Source organism: Acomys russatus, chromosome 13 (assembly GCF_903995435.1).
Source record: "Acomys russatus chromosome 13, mAcoRus1.1, whole genome shotgun sequence".
Lineage (NCBI taxonomy): Eukaryota > Metazoa > Chordata > Mammalia > Rodentia > Muridae > Acomys > Acomys russatus.
The window spans coordinates 35,469,343-35,492,609 of record NC_067149.1 but is presented as its reverse complement, the minus strand read 5'-3'; the positions used below and the strand labels follow the sequence as shown (position 1 = coordinate 35,492,609).

The 23,267-nt window shown below is 40.9% G+C and overlaps 1 protein-coding gene across 1 annotated transcript in view; it reads right to left on the bottom strand.

Moving 5' to 3' along the window:
- Nucleotides 1-9,370: 9,370 nt before the first annotated feature.
- The window catches only part of Lrrn1 (leucine rich repeat neuronal 1), a 36,467-nt gene continuing 22,570 nt past the window's right edge, over nt 9,371-23,267 (bottom strand). Inside the window, exon 2 of the mRNA XM_051155015.1 lies at nt 9,371-12,689. Within this exon, the coding sequence (XP_051010972.1) occupies nt 10,282-12,432 (2,151 nt within the window). The 5' untranslated portion in view covers nt 12,433-12,689 and the 3' untranslated portion in view covers nt 9,371-10,281. The remainder of the gene's footprint in view (nt 12,690-23,267) is intronic.

Sequence of the window (23,267 nt, the reverse complement as noted above, 5' to 3'; positions counted from 1 at the left end):
AGGAGCTCCTCCCCACCTGGTTTATCCACTGTTGCTAGTATTTTGTATTCTGGAAATTTCAGGGCATTATATGCCTCCTACTTGTTCCCTTTGTGGCATTTTCTGTGTTTGCCATGCCTCTGTTGGGAAGTTCCACACTGGCTGTTCGGCTTCCTTTCTATTGCTTCCCTGTTGTCATTGTTCTTCCCCAAACTCCTCCCCTTCCATATATGACCTGGCTACCCACTGCTACAGAATACAAAGGAGATTGCACATGAATTCTGGCTAGTCCTCTTTAAAACTGAAGAGCTGCTGGGGTCACAAAACTGGCTGTTTTGAATAAGACTTTCAGTTTGAGGAATTGTGATTAACCCACACAACCACAAAGCATGCAGGCTTATCGTCCTGGGGAGTCTTCATGTCTATGGAATCTATTGAGGCCTGCAGTGTGCCCAGAAAGAGTAAATTGTTTTGCTATGTGTTTGGATAGCATCTTGGGGCTTGAACATAAATCCACATAGTCCTCGATTCCCACAAGTGACGCATCCTCTGCAAAGCACGAAGGTGCTCCAGATGAATGAGCCCCACAATACAGGAAGACTTAAGGCAAAACTTCCAAGTCCTCAATATGGAGGGGTTGGGGAGAAAGAAAATTCAAGCACTGTAGCATGTTTCCCCCAATCAACCAAATGCCAGAATGCTCTCTGCAACTGTCCAAAAATCTCTTATCAGACACAACAGCGAAATTGAAAGACGTGTCTGCTTCCAGCAAAGTTTTGTTATTCACTCTCAAGCCAAAGTTCTGATGGCTTCACCCATTCAACAAACCCCTTGATGTTCAGATTCTTGTGTGTGTGTGTGTGTGTGTGTGTGTGTGTGTGTGTGTGTGTGAATGTCTGTATACAAATGGTTTTTTAACTTATCTAGTTAATGAGAAGCAAATTATAACTTTTCTTTCCAACCAGAGAAACGGATGGGAATTAAGATATTTATTTAAATCTTTCTCCAAAGAGAAACTAGTAATTCAGAGAATGGGTGGATGGAATCTGAAATAAGGTTTGGACTCCTCTTTCTGTGATAAAAACATTATCTCATATAAATGCTGACAGAACACTTGTTAAGAGTTGCACTGCAAGACACAACACTTCTATCAGTCTCTGCTTTTATAATTTCTTAGTATTAGGTGGTAATCCAATTAATATCACTGAAAAGCCTGGGGCAATGGCTCAGTTGGTATAGTATTTGATGTGTGAGCAGGAAGATCTGAGAGGTCAGGCCACAGCCATGTAAAACAGCCAGGTGTGCCTGTAACCCTAACACTGGGGAGGAAGACTCAGGAGCATTCCTGAGTCCAGCTGAATTGGAAAGCTCCAGATTTAGCCAGAAACCCTATCTCAGAAAATAAGGACGTGACTAAGGAACATACTAGATGCTAACCTTTTGAATCTTGGGCATGTGAATGCAAGTGCATACACACACACACACACACACACATATACACACACTACTATGGAAATCTCACAGGATTACAATTTGGTTTCAAAAGTATTTTATAGCAGGCGAATAAATCAGTGTATCAAAGTATGACTAGTTATTGTTACATTTCTCTCTCTCTCCTCTCTCTCTCTCTCTCTCTCTCTCTCTCTCTCTCTCACTCCCCCTCTCTATCCTCTCTCTCTCTCTCTCTCTCTCTCTCTCTCTCTCTCTCTCTCTCTCTCTCTCTCTCTGTGTGTGTGTGTATACATGGGAGCACTTGTGGTGCTGTACATATGTTAATGACAAAGAACAGCTTGTAACAGTTGATCTCTCGCCAGCATGCAGGGCCTAAGGATGGGACTCGGGTTATGAGGCTTCAGTGCCCTGACCTGATGAGCTACTTTGCCAGCCCTGGCTCTTTGTTAGCATTCCTAGTTCAAGCCTTATATGTTACTATACCACCCACAAACCAGAATTTTGTTCAAGAGCTGTCCTGAATGGAGAAGGGACCAGTCAAGGAGAGAATTGATTCTTGCTTTAACAACCCTACCCCACATTATTATTTCTAGTCTTTCTTTTCCTTTCTTTCTTTCTTTCTTTCTTTCTTTCTTTCTTTCTTTCTTTCTTTCTTTCATTCTTCCGAAGACACTAAAGGAAACATATTCGAACTGCAGGGCACCGGCTGGGACATACACAGGCAATTAGAGAAGCCTCACATCTGTTTAATGCTTGTATCTTCTGTATCACCACAGCAGACATTCCACACGGATGCTCTTGGGCTTAGAAAGGTCGATCAAACTGCTTTTGCAAGCATCTCTTTTCTCGCTAGGAAGGCATGCCATCAGTGACTATGATGGATGGGAAAGAAGGAAGGAAGGAAGCAGAGGTTCACCTGGGACCACAAAGTCTTTATGACCCAGCTTTGCTTCATCTTGGCACAAAAGCTTGTTATAATTTCTCCCTTAACTCACAAGATTTGGATCCTTTCCTCTTCCTCTTGAGAGTGCCAACAGAGCCTCTAACCCCTCCTCATGTCCTTGATCAGAGTTAGACTTTAGACCTTAAATGTCCTTCAAAGGACCTCATGCAAAAGGCTTGGTCCCCAAATTGTGGTGGGATCTCTGGGAGGCAGGACCTAGTTAAGAGAAGTTACACTCATGCCACTCCTTCTAAGGAGATAAAGGATCGTGGTTTCTCTTCCTCATTTTCCAGCTGCCAGGTGGTAAGCAGTTCCCTTCATAGCAAATCCCGCTACCCCAGCATCTGCCTCAGGCCCAGGAAAGCTGCAGCCAGGGAAACAGACTGAGACCTCTTTAGTTGTGAGCCCAAGCTGATAACCTCAGCTGTTTGTTGGGAAGGCAGAAACAGAATAATGCACGTGCCTGTGTGTTCCCAATCCTGACCTGGGTGTTTCTTATGGGACTTTTACCATAGGTTTCAGTAGTTCTGTTTGAAGTTTTATCAGGGCGCTTCTGGTTTTATATGTTGTTTAATCTTTGGGTGGATATCTGTTTTTCTCTGTGACTGCCATGAAGGGTGTGGGAAGCAGATTCGTTTTCATCCACCTAGTACTTGATATGAGAAGCGTCTCTGAGGTAGGTCCAGGGAAGGAACCATTCAGTTATACAATACAATATATATATATATATATATGTATATATATATATATATATATTATATGTGTGTGTGTGTGTGTGTGTGTGTGTGTGTGTGTGTGTGTGTCTATGGTCATTAATACCATGCTTTGCAAAAGAACTTAATCCTGTGAAAAGATGCTTGCTTTTTGCATAATAGGAAGTATATGACACCTTTCCATGATTCCAATTTTATATTCACATGAGTGCATATTTTACAACTGTATGTGTATATGTACATGCATGTACATATGTATACACACATACAGAGAAAATGAGAACTACACCAAATGCTCATATTTTGAACCCTGGAATCACATGCTGTTATTATTATTATTATGTTTGCTACAGTGACCATGCTACTGTTATAATGAGAAGAAATAGAGGCCAGCTAAATGGCTCAGTGGGCAAAGGTGATTGCTTCCAAGCCTGATGTCTTGACTGCAATTCCCAGGACCCCAACTTGAAAGGAAAAAAACCAACTCCTGCAAGTTTGTCCCCTGACTTCCCCCTGTGTGCCACGCGTGCACATTCTTATTAAATAAATGAAAGGCAATGCCATGTTTAAATGAATGACAGAGAGGCCTTATCTAATGCTGGGGACCAATACTCTAAGCCAGTTACAATAAAATTGGTGAAAGCAAGTTTTATTGATTAGTGTGTGGGATTTTAAACACGTATTCCTTTAGCTTGTTGCTCTTAGTTTCATCAGTAACGTGGGAGATATTACAAGCAATTGTCCTCTGAAAGGCAGAAAGGGTGATAAGAATTTAGAAATCCAATGCACTGAGATCACAAAACTGTTTTCCTTCAGGGACTTGCTGTGCTCCAGGATTACAGGCACGAACCACTTTGCTGGTATAAAACACTTCCTACAGCTCCCAAGGGAGTTTATTCTCTCAACCCAGTGCCATCCAGAGCGGTCAGATGACTAAGGGTAGAACAGTTCTGTGTGTGTATGTGTGTGTGTGTGTGTGTGTGTGTGTGTGTGTGTGCATATGCATGCATGTGGGACAGTGTATGTGTGTGGAATCAGTTCTTTCCTTCCTTTACATAGGCTCCGGGAACTGAACTCAGGTAGCCAGGCTTCCATGGATACTATCTGTACTCACAGAGCCATGGCATGAAATCTCACATTAAGGAAGCTTTTGTGGGAAATCCTTTTCAAGATCATGAACTCACTTGCCACTCTACATACTAAATCAGCCATGAGATGAGATGCCTGGCTCAGGACTCTGGTGCTGCTTAGTTAGAGAGTAGACAAGTTATGGACCCTTAAGGCTAACTGCCAAGGTGGGAATTTTGGCCTTGTCACTTATGAAGGTTGAGCTGAATGGGTTTCCTCATATTAAAAATATGAAGCTGGGAGCGGTGGCACTTGTCTGTAATCCCAACACTTGAGGAGGCAGAGGCAGGTGGAGCTCTGTGAGTTCGAGGCCAGCCTGGTCTACAAAGTGAGTCCAAGACACAGAAGGCTACACAGAGAAACTCTGTGTCAAAAAACCAAAACCAAAAAAAAAAAAAAAAAAAAAAAAAGGAAATGACAATTTCCTTATAACTATTGGAAGATTGCACAGGACACCAACGGTCAGGTGCTTAGTATATGGAATTTACTCTTATTTCTATTACCCACTCATTTTCCTCTTATTTTTATTACTTATTACTTCCCCTTACCTGCGCAGCTTCAGTTTCTCCCACCTGTTCTTATGGAGTTATTGTTACAAATATTCTAGTTTTCTGTTGATCATTTCCTATTCGCTTGCTTTGACTTACAGTCACCCATGATGCCCTTGGTGGACTGGTTCTAGGACTCAGCAGATGCCAGACTGCACAGGTATTTGCCTGTTATAACATGGCACAGTATTTGCATAAAGCAGCACACATTGTCTCAGGTACTTGAGTCTTCAGGTGCTTAGTACATCTGCAACATTTTACAAATTCACATCAAGCCTCCTCATCCAAAATGCTGAATAAAACTTTTTTGAGCATTTTTTTTTGTAACATTAGAGGGATAGCTCAAGCTTTTATACATGGTACATTGCAGGTTATAGATGAACATCTAGTGCAAAACATCATTGTATAAAACTAAAACAAAGAGACAGACAAGCCTGAAACCTGAAACTGTTCCTGGGATGTGGTGCTAAGCATTTCAGACAAGGGACCTTGAGCCCCTGGTTCTGATCCGAGGTTTACTAAAGCTGTAGAATCAGTTGGTTTGGGGGGCTGAACATCCGTCTCAGGCTGGGGTCCTAAACTAGACCCCGAACTGGCCTCCCTGGTGGGCTTTGCTATCTTCAGCTCTACTGTTCCTGCTTCAAGTACCCAAATATGCTCGAATTAGTACACAGACCATTATGTAGTTGAAAACTACACACTTTAGTCATGCAGTTTATGGTCTCAGTTCTGTTTCTTATAATCTGCTTGGCTTCAGCGTAGTTGGTCTGCTCTCCATGGCACATTCACAAATGCCTGTGTTAAATTCCACAAATGTGGATTTTAAGTAAGTGATCTAGTGTAGTTCCTTGTAGATGCCTACGTAGAAAATGCATCTCTCTCATGGTTTCTTTCCTAAGTTGTTGTTTGAATTATGTATTCCTGTCTACAATGACAGGGTCTTCAGTCTCTTTGATCTCATTGTGTCTTTGTGTCTATTAGTGAGATGTACAAATGTAAATGTGCTCTGATGCATTCAGAGGACACCTTCTAAGATGCCAGCTCAGAAGCAATCTGTGGTCAATTGGGAGGCTTCTGTCAGGGCCTGCTGTGGAACTCTCCTCATCAGGATAATCGATCACACCAGATCCTCATCAGGATAATCGATCACACCAGATCCTCATCAGGATAATCGATCACACCAGATCCTCCTGTGTGCTGACTCTGTCTTTACCCACATGATTCACCTGCCAGCCAATAGACGGAAGGGTGTTCTGGGCAGAGAAAAGTGCAAGTGAACCCTGACGTGGGCAGCCTCTGGCTGGCTGATCCTACCTGTAAAGGTCTTGCTATGGACTGTAAATTGGAAATAATGTGCAATTTACTTGGTTGTTTTCAGGGGAATGTGTTCAGGATGGTCCCTGAGATACAATGACACTCACTTTTGTATACTTTATATGAGCAGTGTCAAGTCTGAGAAGTTCTATGAGACAAAAAACTCAGTTCTGTGAACCTGTGCTGAAACCACATGGGTAAAATCATTAGTTCATCTTCCATCTCCTTATTTTTTCAAACCCTGATTTCCAGTACTAAGAAAATCTACTGTGTGTGTGTGTGTATGTGTGTGTGTGCATGCGCACGTGTGCGCGTGTGTGCTGGAGGAAGGAGGAGGTTGTAGGGGAATCATGTGCATGCATTAGAGTTGTTAAGCTGCCCACAGCTTCTTCATTAAATTCATTTGAGAGCTCTGAACCATGATACTGAAACTTGGAAATAGAAAAGCCTTCTCTGGGAGCTGGAAAGATGGCTCTGCAGTCACAAGCACATACTGCTCTTGCAGAGGCCCTTCAGTTCTCAGTATCTACATATGGCTATTCACAACCACTTTTAATTACAGCTCCAGGGAATCATATGCCTGCATTTGGCCTTCACAGGCACCAGAACTTACATGTACACACACACACACACACACACACACACACACACACACACACACACACACATCTCTCCCAGCTAATGCCTTTTGAATTTTTTTGAAGAAAGCAAAATCATATATTTTCCATAGTAAAATATGTTATTATATATTATATATATACATATGTAGTAATTAACTTGAATATAAACCATACTGTAATACTCTATTTCAAGAGAGCCTACACCCTGAACCTGAAGATAGTACTAAACCCTATAGATTTTGCCCCAGCATATGCACATGTCTCACAACATTGAGCATAGCTTCCTTCCTCTTGATTTTTCAAAAGGTCAATTTACAAACAGGTTGAGATAGAACTGAGGTGAGAAAAGCATTTTTCAGTTGTTCCTTGAATATATCAGAAGATAAATTTCCTTCCCAATGAACTAAAAGGCAGAAAAGTATGTGCTTCCCAGCAGTGTCAGAAACTCAAAGGGCTTTCACCACAGTCGTGAAACGGTAACAAAGAAAATACTTAGGAAAATGAATGCCGAGATAGCAAATAAACACCCAAATGGTGGGGCTTTAAGAAACCAGCGGTGAGAAAAATGGACTTAGATCCTGTTCGCCAAGGACTGGTCAATGATCCCTTATTGCTACACAAAGACAAATCATAAACAGTGATATCAAACATACTGTCTCTTTTTTTTATAGTCATGGCTCTAGTTTGTTTTGTCATTAATAAAGTGAGCAAATTAGGGAATGCTTATTTTAAGAAATTGCTCCTGAAATAGCCCTGTAAAATCAGGTCAGAAGACAACAGGAAGCAAAAGGAACTAGGGTATGACCTATAGCGGCCACTTCGTGTGTAAAGCCGAGAGGACCACCCCTGTCCATCAGGATGTAATTCAACATCTAATTTCACTGGCTGCCTAACTTACCGAACAGGACAGAGATGAGTAAGTACTTGACAAAGGAAAAGAATACTCTGCCATCTTGCTTTCCACCAAGAGAAAAATCAACCCAGTGCCATGGATAAGATCAAATAAATCGTAGTAGTAACTTTTTTTTTTTTAAGCAAAAGAAGTGAATGCCCCAAACTGGTTTGGGAAATGACATTCTTCCAATGAACACTTGGATTGCCCCCATGCCCGTCCTGTACTCAGAATGGAGGAATTGTTGAGCTGTCCTTTTTTCCAACCCACATTCTTTGCCAGCTCAAAGCATGGCTTTATGGTAAATGATGTCTTCTTGCCGCTGCAGGCAGGCCTAGGCCCTCCGCTTTGGTGCTGACCTACCCCACTGCTCCAGTTTTATAATTAGGTGGGCTGCTGCTCAGCAGATGTCTGATGACAAGAATGTCCAAGGTGACAGAGGGAGCACCTACAATTCTGTCTCCCTTGTGTACTTGGCTGTAAAAATAATACAAGATACTTTGCTCTTCCTCTGGCCTGCATTTGTTCTAAACCTTATTCCAAGCAAATGGGAATCTGAGGCTATCCTGCATAGAGGAAGCAGGGACACACAAGGTAAGAGCTGGAAGACGACCCCGGGGCCTAGATGGAAGGCATAGGAGGCTGCCTGAGGGTCCCACACTCCCCCTGTGTCCTGTGCTTTTCTCATGAGCAAACAAAGTCTCTGAGAGATGCTTCTCATTCTGATACGGGCGGCTTTTTGGCTGCAGTTTCCTTGAGGAATCAGATTCCCTCCACACTCTCCTTTACACTGGAGAGGAAAAGGCTGATCTTCCAGAGGGGTGATTCCCAAACAAACAAGTGTCCTCTCCCTTCCTGCCTCATCTGGACTAGTGTTTGTTCTCTTACCCTTTCTTTTCCTCATCTGGCACGTGTTTCCCCTTAGCCCTTTCTACAATCCTGCCAGGCCCGATGCAGCAGCTGCCATCTGGGACAGCTTTTCTTTCTTTCTCTGACTTAGCAATGGGGATTTTAAGATGGGTCTTTTATCATCCATCTGTACTTTTCAATCTGCTCCCTCTCACTTTCGTAGAACTCTGCAGACATAACTCCTCCCATTCTGACATAGTTCCTATGCAATCTTGAAACAGCTAATTGAGATAAAAACTGTGTGTACTATTTGGATGACTCTCCCTTCTATGCACCATCTTTTCCAGCAGACAGCTCCATAGCAGTAGACACCATATTAGCACATAGCTAGCTATTAAATGGGATACTATAATAAATTTTAAATTATAAAACGCTTAGCTCTTTGTTTTAGACCTTGATGGGGAATGTGCACACTGTAAAATAATGAAAGAAAGAGAATGACACATCCGTTGTGTAGTTATGCCTGGGTTACAGTAGTATGTGGGCTTTTTTTTTTTTTTTTTTTTTTTAATATGAACACCTTCTCCATCAGCTTTTGGTCAGTGGTATTGGAAATAAAGAAATCCTGTTCATTAAATGTGTCTATTAATTTATTTCTTCCAATGAATTTGGTTACTGTATGGGTGTATGAGCATGGGTACACTTGTGTGTGCATACCATGGGGCATGCACTTAAGTGACAGGCAAAATTAAAGTCAATTTTTCCTTCCACTATGTATGGCGTGGGGATGCAATTTAGATAAGGTTTAGCAGCAGGAACCTTTATTCACTCAGTCATTGCATTGGCCCATGATGTCTTAATTAAAATGGATACTTCTTTCTTTACAAAAAAAAAAAAAAAACCTCAAAAGATTTTAGGGCCTAGATGTAAAAGACCGCATGCACACAAATGCTTTGGTGGTCGTTTGTGTTGATGTGAAAGATATTATGTCTGCAACTAGCAAGAACTAATAAATGATACATTATTGCAAGTGTTCTAAAAAATCAGAACAAACTAATTTATTATACTTCTGTCTTCATTATACACCAAGTTGGTGAGTTAAACACAACAAAATTATCTTTTCTTCTTTAAAATTGTCTACTAAAGATAAAAAGAATATAGTAACAATTAACATGTAGTTCATAACATTAGAAAATCTGATATACATATTTCTATTGCCTGTTAGCTTGTTCTAAGCCTCTTCAACTATTACAAAAGAAAGAGGAAGGAAAGGAAAGTGGTTGCTGAGAGGCAAACATTCAGTTCAGTTGATACAACATTACAGTACAGTCAACTAACATCATTCAACAAAGTAGCAAGTTTAGTCTTAGCTTGAGTTAAAAGTCTGTAGACCAGATTGCTACGGAATATTCAATGCTGCTTCCAAACCACATGTTAGCTTTTGAGAGGACACAGTTCTTTGTATTGATGGCTTCAGAAGAAGGGGTCAAGCACAAGGGAACCCCCACCTGTCATTAATCATTTTTATTGAGCATTGTAGTTAAGACAGCATTATTGAGTTTAGCACATCAACTAAAATAAAATAATAATAATAATAATATAATAATCATAATAATGATAAGGATAAAAACCAAACACAAACTGGAAGCTGAGAGTCACTACCAGTAGTGTCAAACCCTTGCGATACGCTATACTAAAAAACTTTGAAATATCCACCCATCCTCTCCACTCTGCCACAAACTAGCAAAGTCAAAAGTACAAAAGTCTTCACCTTGTTACTTTTGCAGAATAAAGCAAAAATGTCTTTGTGCTCCTTACTACCAGAAGCAAAATACCCACTGAGTTACCACATGTAATAGCTTCTGGATGTGTCGACCTGGGTTGGCTTGGTGTCTGCTGAGCCATCTTTGTCCTTCTCACTGTCACCTTCCCAGAGGTTAATGAGTGGAGGGTACAGTTCGTTCAGTGGTATGGAAGAGGTTTTTTGCATATACTTTTTAAGTGAATGGTGGTAATTTTTCCTCTTAAACCTTTTGGCAATGTACACAGCGATGGATGCGAGACTGATGACAGCGAACATGGACCCCATCACTGCAGCAAGGGCTGTGCTGGTTTCATGGTCAGAGATGTCCAGTGTGAAGGCAGCGTTTTTGGTTGTGACATTGACACATGACTTTTGAGTCTGCTGGTGGATGTTGGACACCGTGAGACACACTTCATAATCTGTAGAAGGCTGCAGATGTGTTAGGTTGTATTCATGAACATCTACTGGAACTCTGGCTGTGTATGTTATGTGGGGATTGTCAATCTTCATAGTGGCAGATGACCATTTTAAGTTTGATGTCATGACATTGGAATTAACCTTCCAGGATACTAAAATTGAATGAGATTCTGTCTGTTTGACATATATTTTCAGCACCTGGGCACCATCTAGAAGGGTTCCATTAACCTTGATTGTTGCCACTCTAGTGTCTGCTCCTTGGACATTCTGAGCAACACATGTATACCTTCCTGAGTCCTCAATCTGGATGTTTGCTATCTCCAAGGTACCCTCACTACTCAGCTTATATTTCTCTGAAAGGGTTTCCACAGTTATCTTATTTCCAATGGGAGTGACCCAGTAGATTTCTGGTTCTGGCTCAGCCATGGCCCGGCAGTCTAAGAAAAGTGTCATGCCAATGTCCATGTTTAAATGATTTGGGAATGTGTCGTGTGATATCATTGGGAGGCACTGGTCACTCGAGTCCTGGATTAATACCTCCTTCACCTGCTGCCCTCTGTACTCAGGAGGCATGGCACAGAACATGGAGAGCGGCTCCATGAAGCGGATGTTGGTTTTGTTGGAGTTAATCCAGTGGATGACACAGTCACACCTCAGGGGATTACTGTGGATGCTGATCTCACGCAGATTGGGAAGAGATTCAACGGTCTTCTGGTAAACGGCATTCAAGGCATTGTTGTTCAACATCAAGCTTTCTAGAGCTGGGACGCTTCGGAAAGCCAAGCGGTGGATGTATGACAGTTTGGGGTTATTGGTAGCTTCTAGCTTTGTCAGCTCTGGCAAGTTATCTAGGGCATAGCGGTCCACAGAAACCAGCTCTCCCATGTTGTTGATTCCCAGTTCTTTCAACCGAAGCATATTTTTAAAGTCCCCTTCTTGGATTTTGTGAATGGGATTTTTATTGAGGTCCAAGAATTTCAAATTTGGGACTTTCTGCAGGGCAAGTTGTGGGACTTTGATCAGTTTGTTGTCATAAAACGACAGGCTCTCAAGGCTATCCAAGCCTACCAAGGCATTTCCAGGAACATCGGTGAGGTACATCCCTGCCAAAACTAGGCTTCTCAAGTTGGAGAGAGGTCTGAAGTTCATGTCCAGGATTCCAATCACAGGATTTTCCCCAATCATGAGAATTTCCAGGTTGGGTGTAGAATCAAACCAGCGACTATCAATCACTTTCAATTTATTGGAATTCAGGTGCAGCCTTAAGAGATTTTTCAAGCCAGAGAAGGCGTTAGCGGAGATTGTACTGATCTGGTTATGGTTGATGTAGAGCTCTTGAAGGTTGCTGAGGTCTTGCAGACAGTAATCCGTCATCTCTGAAATCTGATTTTCCTCTAGATGCAGGGTTGTGAGCTGGGTCAGGTTTGCCAGCCCTACCTCTTTGATGTTTGTAAAGTTGTTCTGGGAGAAATCTAGCTCAGTCAAGTTGAAAAGTTGTTGAAGCTCATCCACGGTCTTGGCGATATTATTGCTCTGTAGGAGAAGCACTTGTGTGTCGCTAGAGAGGTTGCCAGGGATCCGTGTTAGGCGGAGGTCATTACAATCAACAGTGGTGGCTTCTCTGTACGTGGACTGTGGGGTAAACCAAGGACGAATTTCGCAAACACAAAGCTGGGGACACTCACTGTTCAGGATGGAAGACTCAGACAGTGAAGTCATCAGCAAGCCCAGCACCACTCGGCAAGCTGCTATCCCAATGCCCAATCTGGCCATGGCAGCTTGCGGAACACGCCTAGTTCCTGACCAAGGTCTGAACACTACTCAGTGGCGAGTAGAACAGCAAACAGACAGTGTAAACATTCAAGGGAGTCTCTGTTGAACAGAATTCCAGAGTCTGAAATATATGGTTTTCTGGACTTCCCGAGAGGCACGAAGCAATCTGAAGTCCGTGAACCGTGTCACCCAATTCCAGGCATGTGCACGGGTACTTGAATAAGTTACTTCAGCCAAACCAAAGTCTGGAGGCGTGTCTGAAATACAGATCAGGGAAGATGTTATGCTTATTCTGGAGACTAGCTGAAAAGAATGGGTTCAAAATGCTTTCAGAATATCTAAGCAGACTCTGTGTCTTATGATGGCCTTCCTATAGCCCACTTACTGCACTGACACTAGCTAGAACCCCTTCCCTTTTATAATTAGAACTGCACATACTCCAGGATAGTCATTAAACACACGCTCATGCCCATGAAAACCTAAAGATACCATTTATTTAAAAACAAAGATTATTTTAGGAAGTGCATGCTTATGTTTCTAGTAAGCTGAACAGTCACTCTTAGTAAAAGCCCAACATAGATGGTGGTTCATGAAAGAATCCGTGCATCTTAAATTATCTGTGGTATTTTCATTAATACCACATTTGTTTTCAGAGATTCTTTTCCAAATGGTACATTGTGTAGACATATTCAGCAAGAGTGTTTCAAGCTCAAATACTTTTATGTAAGTTAACTTAGTAAAACTATGGAAGGAAAACAGCTCTATATTCTAAGAGCCATGTGACCTTAGTTGAGTAAGGCAATGGCAACTCTGCCTCACTACAAATCTTAATTAAAAACACAATTCAATGCACACAGGTGAAAATATGTCTCAGGCAAGAAACAGAGTTGTATGGAGGAGCACTGGTCTCCATTCATAAGACTTTCACTTTGATCCTTAGCACTGAAAAAGAAAATGTGTGTATGCCTAACATCTATGTTTTAATTAAACTCCTTGGGAGATCACTGGCTACTTAACAGCCACAGGCCAGGGATGCTGTATCATCTCTCAATTTATTCAAGTTACAAAATAGGGTTGCTCAGTATTATTGAACAGTTGAATCTATGTTATAAAACAAAAATCAGTAATATAAAACTCTGTACAGTGTTTGGCACATATTATTTTAAAATATATTGTATTAATTTATTCATATTATATCTAAATCGTTATCCCATCCCTTGTATCCTCCCATTCCTTCCTCCATCTCATTTTCCCCTTACTCCCCTTCCCTATGACTGCGACTGAGGGGGACTTCCTCCCCCTTGTATATGCTCATAGGGTATCAAGTCTCTTCTTGGTAGCCTGCTATCCTTCCTCTGAGTGCCACCAGGCTTCCCCATCCAGGGGACGTGGTCAAATATGGGGCACCAGAGTTCCTGTGAAAGTCAGTCCCTGCTCTCCACTCAACTGTGGAGAATGTCCTGTCCATTGGCTAGATCTGGGTAGGGGTTCGAAGTTTACTGCACATATTGTCCTTGGCTGGTGGTTTGGCACATATTAAATGCTCATTAAAGTGGTATTTGTCATCTATTGTCATGTTATTGTGTTTCTACACATGTGATCTTAGGTGAATAGTAGTTCTCAGAGGACAAATATCTGATCCTATTGACTTAATTACTGGTTTTAATATGACACCAGGTAGTAAAATGGTCTATGTTTTGCTAGTTTATGTAAGACCAGAGTTTACAGGTCCTAGTGTTTTGAATTCCAACCAGGTACAAAAAGCCATTATATAGCTAACTGGCATTAATTTTGCTTTTCTAAGAACAGACTGCTTCTTGCTAATTACACTTAGTTATATATTTCCTTATATTTTTTCTGTAATATTGCACTTTGGCATTGAGTACTGAAAAAGTCAGTGACGTGTTTCCTAGAAACATTCATTAAGAACAATGAATATAAGTCCATTGCTCATGGAATAGACACTCTCACTCAATTCAGTACTTTGTGTTATCTTTTTACTTTGTAAAGCATATGCTTGCATTTGACCCCAAGCTGTGACAATACAATAGCCAAAACAAACACTCATATTTTAGTAGAAGCTTTTAAAAATCCCTAAAACTTTTTGTTGTTTCATTAACTATGTAAATCTTGTTAATACTCTTACAAGGTAGTATCATACCGTTTATACTGTGACAAGTCTAAGGTGAAATGAATTTGTGTGGCTTTGATGCTAGAAGCTTGTTGGTCTGTGGGGAAAGCATACTTGGCACTGCAATTGCTGTCACCACTATATCTGGTTACTTTGCCATTTGTTATGCATTTGAAACTTTTCAATACTATTAAACTGTCTGATTTGTATGTTTCCCAGTAAATTCTATAAATGCAAACATGGAGAAAAATATTTTCAAATACCGTTAACTCCACAAGTTCATCCTATGCTCATTTCTGTTTAGATCAGTGGTTCTCAACCCTCCCAATGCTGGAACTCTTCAATACTGCTCCTTATGTTGTGGTGACCCCAACCACAAAATTATTTTGTTGCTACTTCATAACTGTAATTTTGCTACTGTTAGGAACTGTAATTTAATATCTGATATGCAAGATACCTAGTATATGACCATCAAAGGGGCTGTGACCCACAGGTTGAGAACCACTGGTTTAGATACATTTCAAAGGAATTTCAAGGGCATTATGAACTATAAAAACATCTGTCATAATTTACTTCTGAGCCTTAGCTCATACTAGAGAACCAAAAGTGCAACCCGACCTTTCAGAACTCTGGGATAGGATTACTGCGAACTTTTATGTTTTGATTGAATTTAAAGAAATATATTAGGAAGCAAAGTACACATTAAAATTATTTTTAAAACTCAAGTAGTGTATTACTATTGAACATATAGCTTATCTGGGTCTGTAGTCTCACTGGTGTTATGAAAAATACACCATATTCTTTCAATTATAGGATGAGACAATTATATTGAAGAATTCCAATTTGTCTTTGTACATACGCAGCGTCAGTCAACTAACCAACCATGAGCCTCGGAGACCAGAAGGTCAGGCTTAATGTCAAATGTTTCTCCCAAACCTGAATTTAGCACTTTTGGAAGGAGACAATGAAACTTCTAGAATACAAAGGGTGAACACAGACATAGACCAATGGGGCATTTAGCCCAGAAGTAAACAAAAATAATCTCTGACAAGAAGTGCGCAACTGGAAAAGCACAGTTCTTTTAACAGATAACACCAGCAGAACTGGATATCTACAAAGAGAGAATAAGGCAGTACCCTCCGCTTTCACTGTCTACAAAAAATAACTCAAATTACATTGCAGGCTGAAGTGTAGCACACAAAATAATAACACTCTCAGAAGAAAGCAAAGAAGGGAAATTTCAGTGTTGGGCTTCACAGTTATTTGTTGGATATGACACCAAGTTTTGGCACAAAAGCAAAAATAGACACGTAGAATGATCTCACACTTGCAGCCTCCTGTGCATGAAAAGAAACCAACAAAATACAAAGTCAGCCTAAAAAAATGTGAGAACGTATTTTGAAGTCATTTATTGGGGAAAGGGTTAAAAATCAGTGTTAGTAAACCCAACAAAGGAACAACAGCGGTTGAAAAAGTAACCCAACTAAAGATGGACAAAGGACTAACTAAAACAGACAGTTCCTCAAAGAAAATATTCAAGTGACCAACAAGCAATGGAAAAAAAAACCAGGTCAACATTACAGGTCACAAAATAAATATAGATGATAACCATAATGAGTTATACACTTATAATGGTCACTATGAGAGAGCAGAAAAGAAGAAGTGGTGGCAAAGACAGAGACATTGAAATCCCCATGCAACTGGTAAGGTTGTACATTAATTTGGCCACTATAGAAAATGGTGGAAGACGGTCTCAAAAATTTATAAACACAGTATGAAATTCTCAAGAATTAAATAATAACGTATTTAAAAATTATGTTATCCTCCCATTCCTCCCTCCGTCATGCTTTCACCCTATTCCCCTCCCCCAAGTCTAAGACCGAAGCCAGGGAAGGTGTCCCACACTGGCAACCTCGTGCTCCTGACACTCTAGAGGCTAAAGCAAGAAGTCAAGTTATGTAGTCCTCTGGCTACATAAGTGAGACTTACTCTAACATAGATAGATAGATAGATAGATAGATAGATAGATAGATAGATAAGAAAAGATAGGAGGGGACGGGCAGGAAGGGGAGAGGAGGAAAGAGTCAGGGAATAGAAGGGAAGAGAGGGGAGGGGTAGGGAGGAAAGGAGAGAGAAGGGAAGAAAGAACTGAGACAATTAGTCAGGCAACCAGACTGGTGGTTACCTAGCAGAGGAGGGGAAAGGCATGGATTCTGTCAGATGATGCTTTGGGGAGAAAGAGTTATTGATCATTTCCGTCATGAACTCAGTATGAGTTACTTGGATGTTCATCTGTGATGCTTGTTAGAATGGTCTCATCTTTATTTGTAAAACCAACCTGTATTATACTTGTGATTAGATGTTTAAAAAACAAATATTAAATTGAGAATGAAGAAATAAAAAAATTATATTGTCATATAAATTTCCACTTCTGTGTATGGACACCAAATAACTAAAGGCACAATATCAAAGTACCACTTGCCTACCCATATTTACTGCAAAATTATTTACAACAGGAGTTGAAGATAAACTAGATGCCCACCAATGGACAAATAGATAAAGAAAACGTGGCACATACAATTGACTTTCAGTACCCATAGGTTTCACATGACTGATTCAACTGGCCTTGGGTGGAAAGTATTCAGGAAAAAAATGTAAGTGTACTGAATAAGTATGGATGCTTGATATTATTTACATAGAATTAAATATTATTTACATAGAATTTAAACTGACTTGTTTACTATAATATAGAGGTGGTTTAAAGGACTCCTCAGAGGAAGATGTGTGTAAAAATTTTAGGCAAATATCCTATCATTTTATATTAGGAATTTTAGTATGCATATATCTTGTTATGTGGAGTGCTGGCATCTTCTGAATCATTCTCCCAAGGATGGTTTGCTGTCAGTTTTTTTCCTTTTAAGTTGACAAAAACTAGAGTAACTTGGGAAGAAGAATCCTTGATTAAGACGATGTCACTATCAAAATGACCTATATACAAGTCTGTGGAGGCATTTTCCTGAGTAATAATTGATGTGGGATGGCCTACTGTGAACAGTGCCACCCCTGAGCAGGTGGTCAGCAATAAGAAATATTGCTGAATATAAGTCTGGGGAGCAAGAGAATAAAGCAATACTCCCCCAGAGTCTGTGCTGCAGTTCCTGCCTCCAGGTTCCTGCCCTGCTTGAGTTGCTGCCTTTGCTTCTCTTAAGGATGGATTGTGATCAGGATATGTAAGCCAAACATACTCTTTCCTCCCCTTGAGTTGTTTTTGGTCAGAGTCTTTGTCACAGAACCAGAAAGCAAATTATGACAGTAGCTATAAAGCCAGCCATATGGCACAATATAGAGACTCTTGGAGACACTGACAAACCCATCACAAACAGACAAATACTGTATGGTTCCATTCTTAAGTATCTAATGTTAAAATCATAGAACTAGAAAGCAAAAAGCTAACTGCCAAGAACCAGGTGAAGGAGTTAGTGTCTTAGTGGTACAGTTTCAGTTGTGGGTGATAAACAGTCTCGAGTTCCAACTGAACTTGGAAATGAATTAGAGTATATTGAAATGCTGTAAAAATGATAGTAAGTAAATTATAATTTAGGCAAACTGTTATCACACATACAAATTAACTATCTTAAATTATGTAAAAATAAAATTGGCTAGTATAGATTAGTTAAAGGCGGAAAAACAAAGCAAAACAAACAAACAAACAAAAACCAGTTTTATTCTGGGACTGACTGGTTAAATCTGTAAATGTGAGAAGAAAATGTTCTGTTAATTATGAGAATAATGTTCCACAAACAAAATCTGGCAGGTTCAGGAAACAATCCCTTAAAGAACAAACTGTGGCCTTCAAGCCTCAGAATTGGCAAGAGACACATTTCAAGAGAGGCCTTAAAACAATTAGACAATTCCATTTGATGCCCTTTTCTTCCAGTGAGATATGTTTGGGACACTCTGCTCTGAATATAAAATACCAAGGGTACTGGAATGCATGGCCATCACTTTGATAGAAACGACCCCAAATCTCACCTTCCCCGATTGCTTTAGTTTAGATGTTAAACAAAATGATGATATCTGGTGGGACGTAATGCTAAACATATGCTTTAAGTTCATATGGAGTTGGGTAAAAAGAAATACCATATTTTTCAAACCATAAGACACACTCCCCCCTCCCAAGGGGCATTAGGGTGTGCCTTATTGTCCAATTGCTGTTTTTTACTATTTTTCTTGCTTTACTACTCTAAATACTAGGTGTGTTTATGATCTGAAAAATATGGTACACATTTTCCATAGAATCATGCTCACACACATCTCTGTTCCTATAAGGAAAGACAAGAAGCAAACAAAGGCTGTGGGACGATAGGAAGAGGGCTCTTTGGGGATGAGGGAGTCAAGTGCAAACTCTGACTTCTCCTTTCAGTGCATGCAAACTACTTGAGTTCTTTTTTTTTTTTTTTTTAAACCCTGATCATAGTTAAAATTAAGGCCAGTTACATATCCTACATACAGGGAAATTACTTTAAGTAAGTGAAGTGACCTATGAGAAGCTATTCGACCCGTCTAAGGAACAGTTTCGTCCATGGTGGGCTCAACTTCCTTGGGCTCTGGACTTTCCTGAGTCAGTTCGTTCCAGTCTCAGTTGATGAGTAGGAAGTAAAGAATAAGCAAAGCTTGTAAGGCCCTGGGGCATGGCAGGTACCTGGGAGCATCCATTCTCAACTAGTGTTAACTAGAGTTAATAGTTAGAAATCTACAAGCCAGATACTGCACCTGACCTAAAGGAAAGCCTCATGTAGGCAAACAAAATACAAACGGCAAGCTGGGAACGCAGCCCAGTGTAAGAGCTGTAGGATTGTGTACATGGCACGTCCAACGTTGATCCCAGGCACTATAAAAACAACCTCTGGCTTGGAATTATTATTGTTCCCCCCCACCCCCCCGGCAGTCTAGTTACAACAATGAAGAATTTAATTTGATCCCCAAATGAAGATAAGATGACCTAAGACATCTGCTTTTCTGTGTACACTTTCTCTGGTGGACGGATTGTTAGAACTATTTTCGATATTGTTATAACAACATATGAAAGTTCTAGCAGGCTGGAGAGATGATTCATCAGTTAAGAGTCCTTGTTGTTGCTCCTCCAGAGGACCCTGGTTTGGTTCCCAGCATCAACATGGCAGTTCACAATGGCCTCTAACTCTAGTGCCCGAGAGTGCTGGCTAGTTTTATGTCAGCTTGAGACATCTAGAGTCATTGGAGAGGAGGAAACCTCAATTGAGAAAATGCACCCATTACGATTGAGCTGTAGGCAAGGACGTGATCATAGTGGTTGATGTGGGAGGGTCCAGCCGATTGTGGATGGAGCCATCTCTGGGCTAATAGTCCTGGGTTCTATAAGAAAGCAGGCTGAGGGCTGGAGAGATGGCTCAGAGGTCAAGGGCATTGACTGCTCCTCCAGAGGTCCTGAGTTCAATTTCCAGCAACCACTTGGTGGCTCACAACCATCTATAATGTGATCTGATGCCCTCTTCTGGCCTGTAGGTGTACGTGCAGGCAGAGCACTATATATGTAATAATAAAAAAATAAATCTTAAAAAAAAAAAGCAGGCTGAACAATCCATGAGGAATAAGGCAGTAAGCGACATCCCTCCATGCCCTCTGCATCAACTTCTGCATCCAGGTTCCTGCGCTGCTTGAGTTTCTGCCATCGATTCCCTCGGTGATAGAAATAGAAGCAAAACAAACCCTTTACTCCCTAACGTACATTCGGTCGTGGTGTTTCATCATCACAGAGACAGCAACCCTAAGACACCTCCATGGGCACCAGGCTTGGACATGGCATGTGTACATATGTGCAGCACAATGCTCATACACATAAAAGTTAAAGTGAAATATTAGAAAAAGCCCTGAAAATGTTACTCATTTTGACTCTCTCAAATCTCTAACTTTTCATACTTTCTTTTGTGGATAACTTCAGTGATGGAGAAGTGGGATTTTGTTCAAGCTCAGTGCTTTCTCTGGCCATATAGGGTTAAAAAAAAAAAGAATTATTATATCAATACAAATTCTCCCAATAGCCACTCCCATGGCGAGGTTGGGGATAGTATTTGATAATATGAAGTCAACTCTATGGACTGACCTTCTGGAAGGATCCATCCTGGACCCGAAGTCCATGCTGACTTCTGTTGCACCTACAGGGCTTACTGTCAACACTCTGAAGGGCTTTAATTTAGAGGAGCATCACTTTTAAATTAGAAGCAATGCTTTGAGAAAGCCTTGGTTTCAAAGTCAATCCCGTGAGCTTGGACAAATTACTCAAACTTCCTAAGACTCCGTTTCCTTTTCTTTCTGAAAATGGAAATCATAAAATCTATTTCACAAGAGTAGTGAGAAGAAAAGCCTTCAACAGAGTCGCTGCCACATAGCAAATGCCCAGTAGATGTTAGCTATTGTATTGACAGGTTTGATGTCCCATATTCAATCTGAGGCATTTGTTGTGGACATTGAGGACAGAAGTAACAGGGAGTAGGTGACATCCGCAGAGGATACCCACTGAAATTCTGAACCTAATGGATCCTGCAGGTGGAGCCAGAGAAGGAGATGATAGCAAATCCTTTTTTGGAGGATCCGTTTTATTTCCCTCCAAAGGAAAGAAGACCTGGTATGCACACATCTAAACTGCTAATATACATGTCCTAGACAGCGATCTCCCAGACTTTTTCTTTGGTCTTTGACCCTTTCTGACTCTTAAATTTCTGCCTAGCCATTTTTCAAAGTACTATTCAAGGTTTGTACATTGTCCAAGGTGGACCACCCAGTCTTATGTGACACTGGTCAGAGATGTAAAATCCCAACAGAAAGAAGAGATCTAACTGTCTCCATAATGTATTAGAAAACAATAAAGCACATCCCATTACAGAGGCTGAAGGGAGCCTGCGGGGCCTGTTTTGTATACAGAATTCTCCCGAGAGTCCACCTCATTCATCAGCAAGCAATGCAGCAATATGCCCAAGTGGGCCAAATAGCACAGTGAAATACCTGCCAGAGAAAGGATTCAATTTGTCTTCACCACAACCTTCCTAGGTGACCTTAAGCAAGTCATGTAACTAAGTAGGTGGAGAAAAGAAGTCCTCAGTGCTTCCCAGGCCAGATAGACACCCAGGGTCTATCCAATCTAACCATTCCTCCAACGGCCCAGAAGACTACACTGCCAGCTACTTTGAAGAGAAGCAACTGTTCCTCCCCCCTCCCCCTTTCTCTTTCTGTTATTAAATTATATGGGCAGATGGAATCGAACATCCCAAGGTTCTTAAATTTAGAATTTCTTGGATCTCTGAGGCCAGGAATGTTAAGTAGTTGGTTCTAACACAGCAGGAAGCAGTGGAAGAGAGTAATCAATCTATCTAAACATTTCAGCAGTGCAGGCTGAACCCCCCTCAACCCGTTCTCTGAGGCTGTTTGTAGCCTACGGCCATATTGTAACTTCTGAATTATAGACTAACATGATCACTGATACTACTAAGTTAGGGGGTAGCTAATTGATTAGACAGAAATGCCTGCATATTGCTCGGAACACGGCATGTGTGAAAACCTACAGTTACAAATATTAAGGTGTGAATCTTTGCTAAGAAGAAAACTTTATTAGAGGATATTCTTAAAGCATTTTGTCCTGTTTTTACTTTTTGATTTTGTTTTTTGGAAAGCTCCATTTAAAGGGAACTGCAGATAGCACTTCAGATATTCCCTATGTAATCAAAATGACCCAGTTATTCGGTAGAGAGACAAAGTAAATCCCAAATGCTCCAAATCAGCATTTCCTGAACTCATTTTAAATTTTTGTGGTAATTTTTCTGGCTCCCAAAGCAAAATATAATTGTCCCTTCCCACATTTTATTTTTTATGCTGTAATTATTATTTAATAGACTCCAAAATTCTCTGGTGCGTGTGAGTGGTATAAATATACCAAATGTGCAAAGAGGATGGACACAAGTGATCTTTTGATTCTCTCTCTTTCTCCTGCTTTCAGGCCAGGGCAAATTCATCACCCTGCAGGTGCGGCCTCCGCCGGCGTCTCTGGGAAAAGCTCAAAGGCGCAGCTGGTCTCCAAGCTAAGCAGAAAAGCTGGGGTCACAATTCATTCAGCTCCTAAGAGGAGCTGAGTATGGCCAGCACATTAGTCCTTTGAGGAGTGTTGGCCAGGCATGGTGAACAGGGCAGGGCTGGTCTGGGTGGACTGAAGAATTACCAAAGTAAATTATAAGAAAGAAAGAAAACAAAACAAAAAACAAAAACAAAAACAAGAAAACAAAATTAAAATGAGAAGTCAAAAGTCCAGTGCCAGCTGGCAAGGGTCCAATCCAAGTGGGTGGCTTGGCACAACTGAGAAAGGACTGTGGTGCTAGAGCAAGGCCTCAGACTGTGACTGGGATCCAACTGAGCAAAGGCAAGCAGGCTGTATCTCTGCAAAAATCTGATGAGGCGAAGTTGGAGGAAAGCTTCAGAGATGGCCAGGAGCATCTTAACAAACATTTAATTTTCAGCTCATCTATTGGCATAGAACCCTGACTTCATTCCAAATCGCCTGCCACATCACCTTTTGTAGAATTCCTCCCCTATTTCTAAAAAAAATTTTTTTTTAAAAATTACATGTGTGGGTTTGGGAGGGGTATGCCCATACTGCCCATGTGTAGGTCAGAAGACA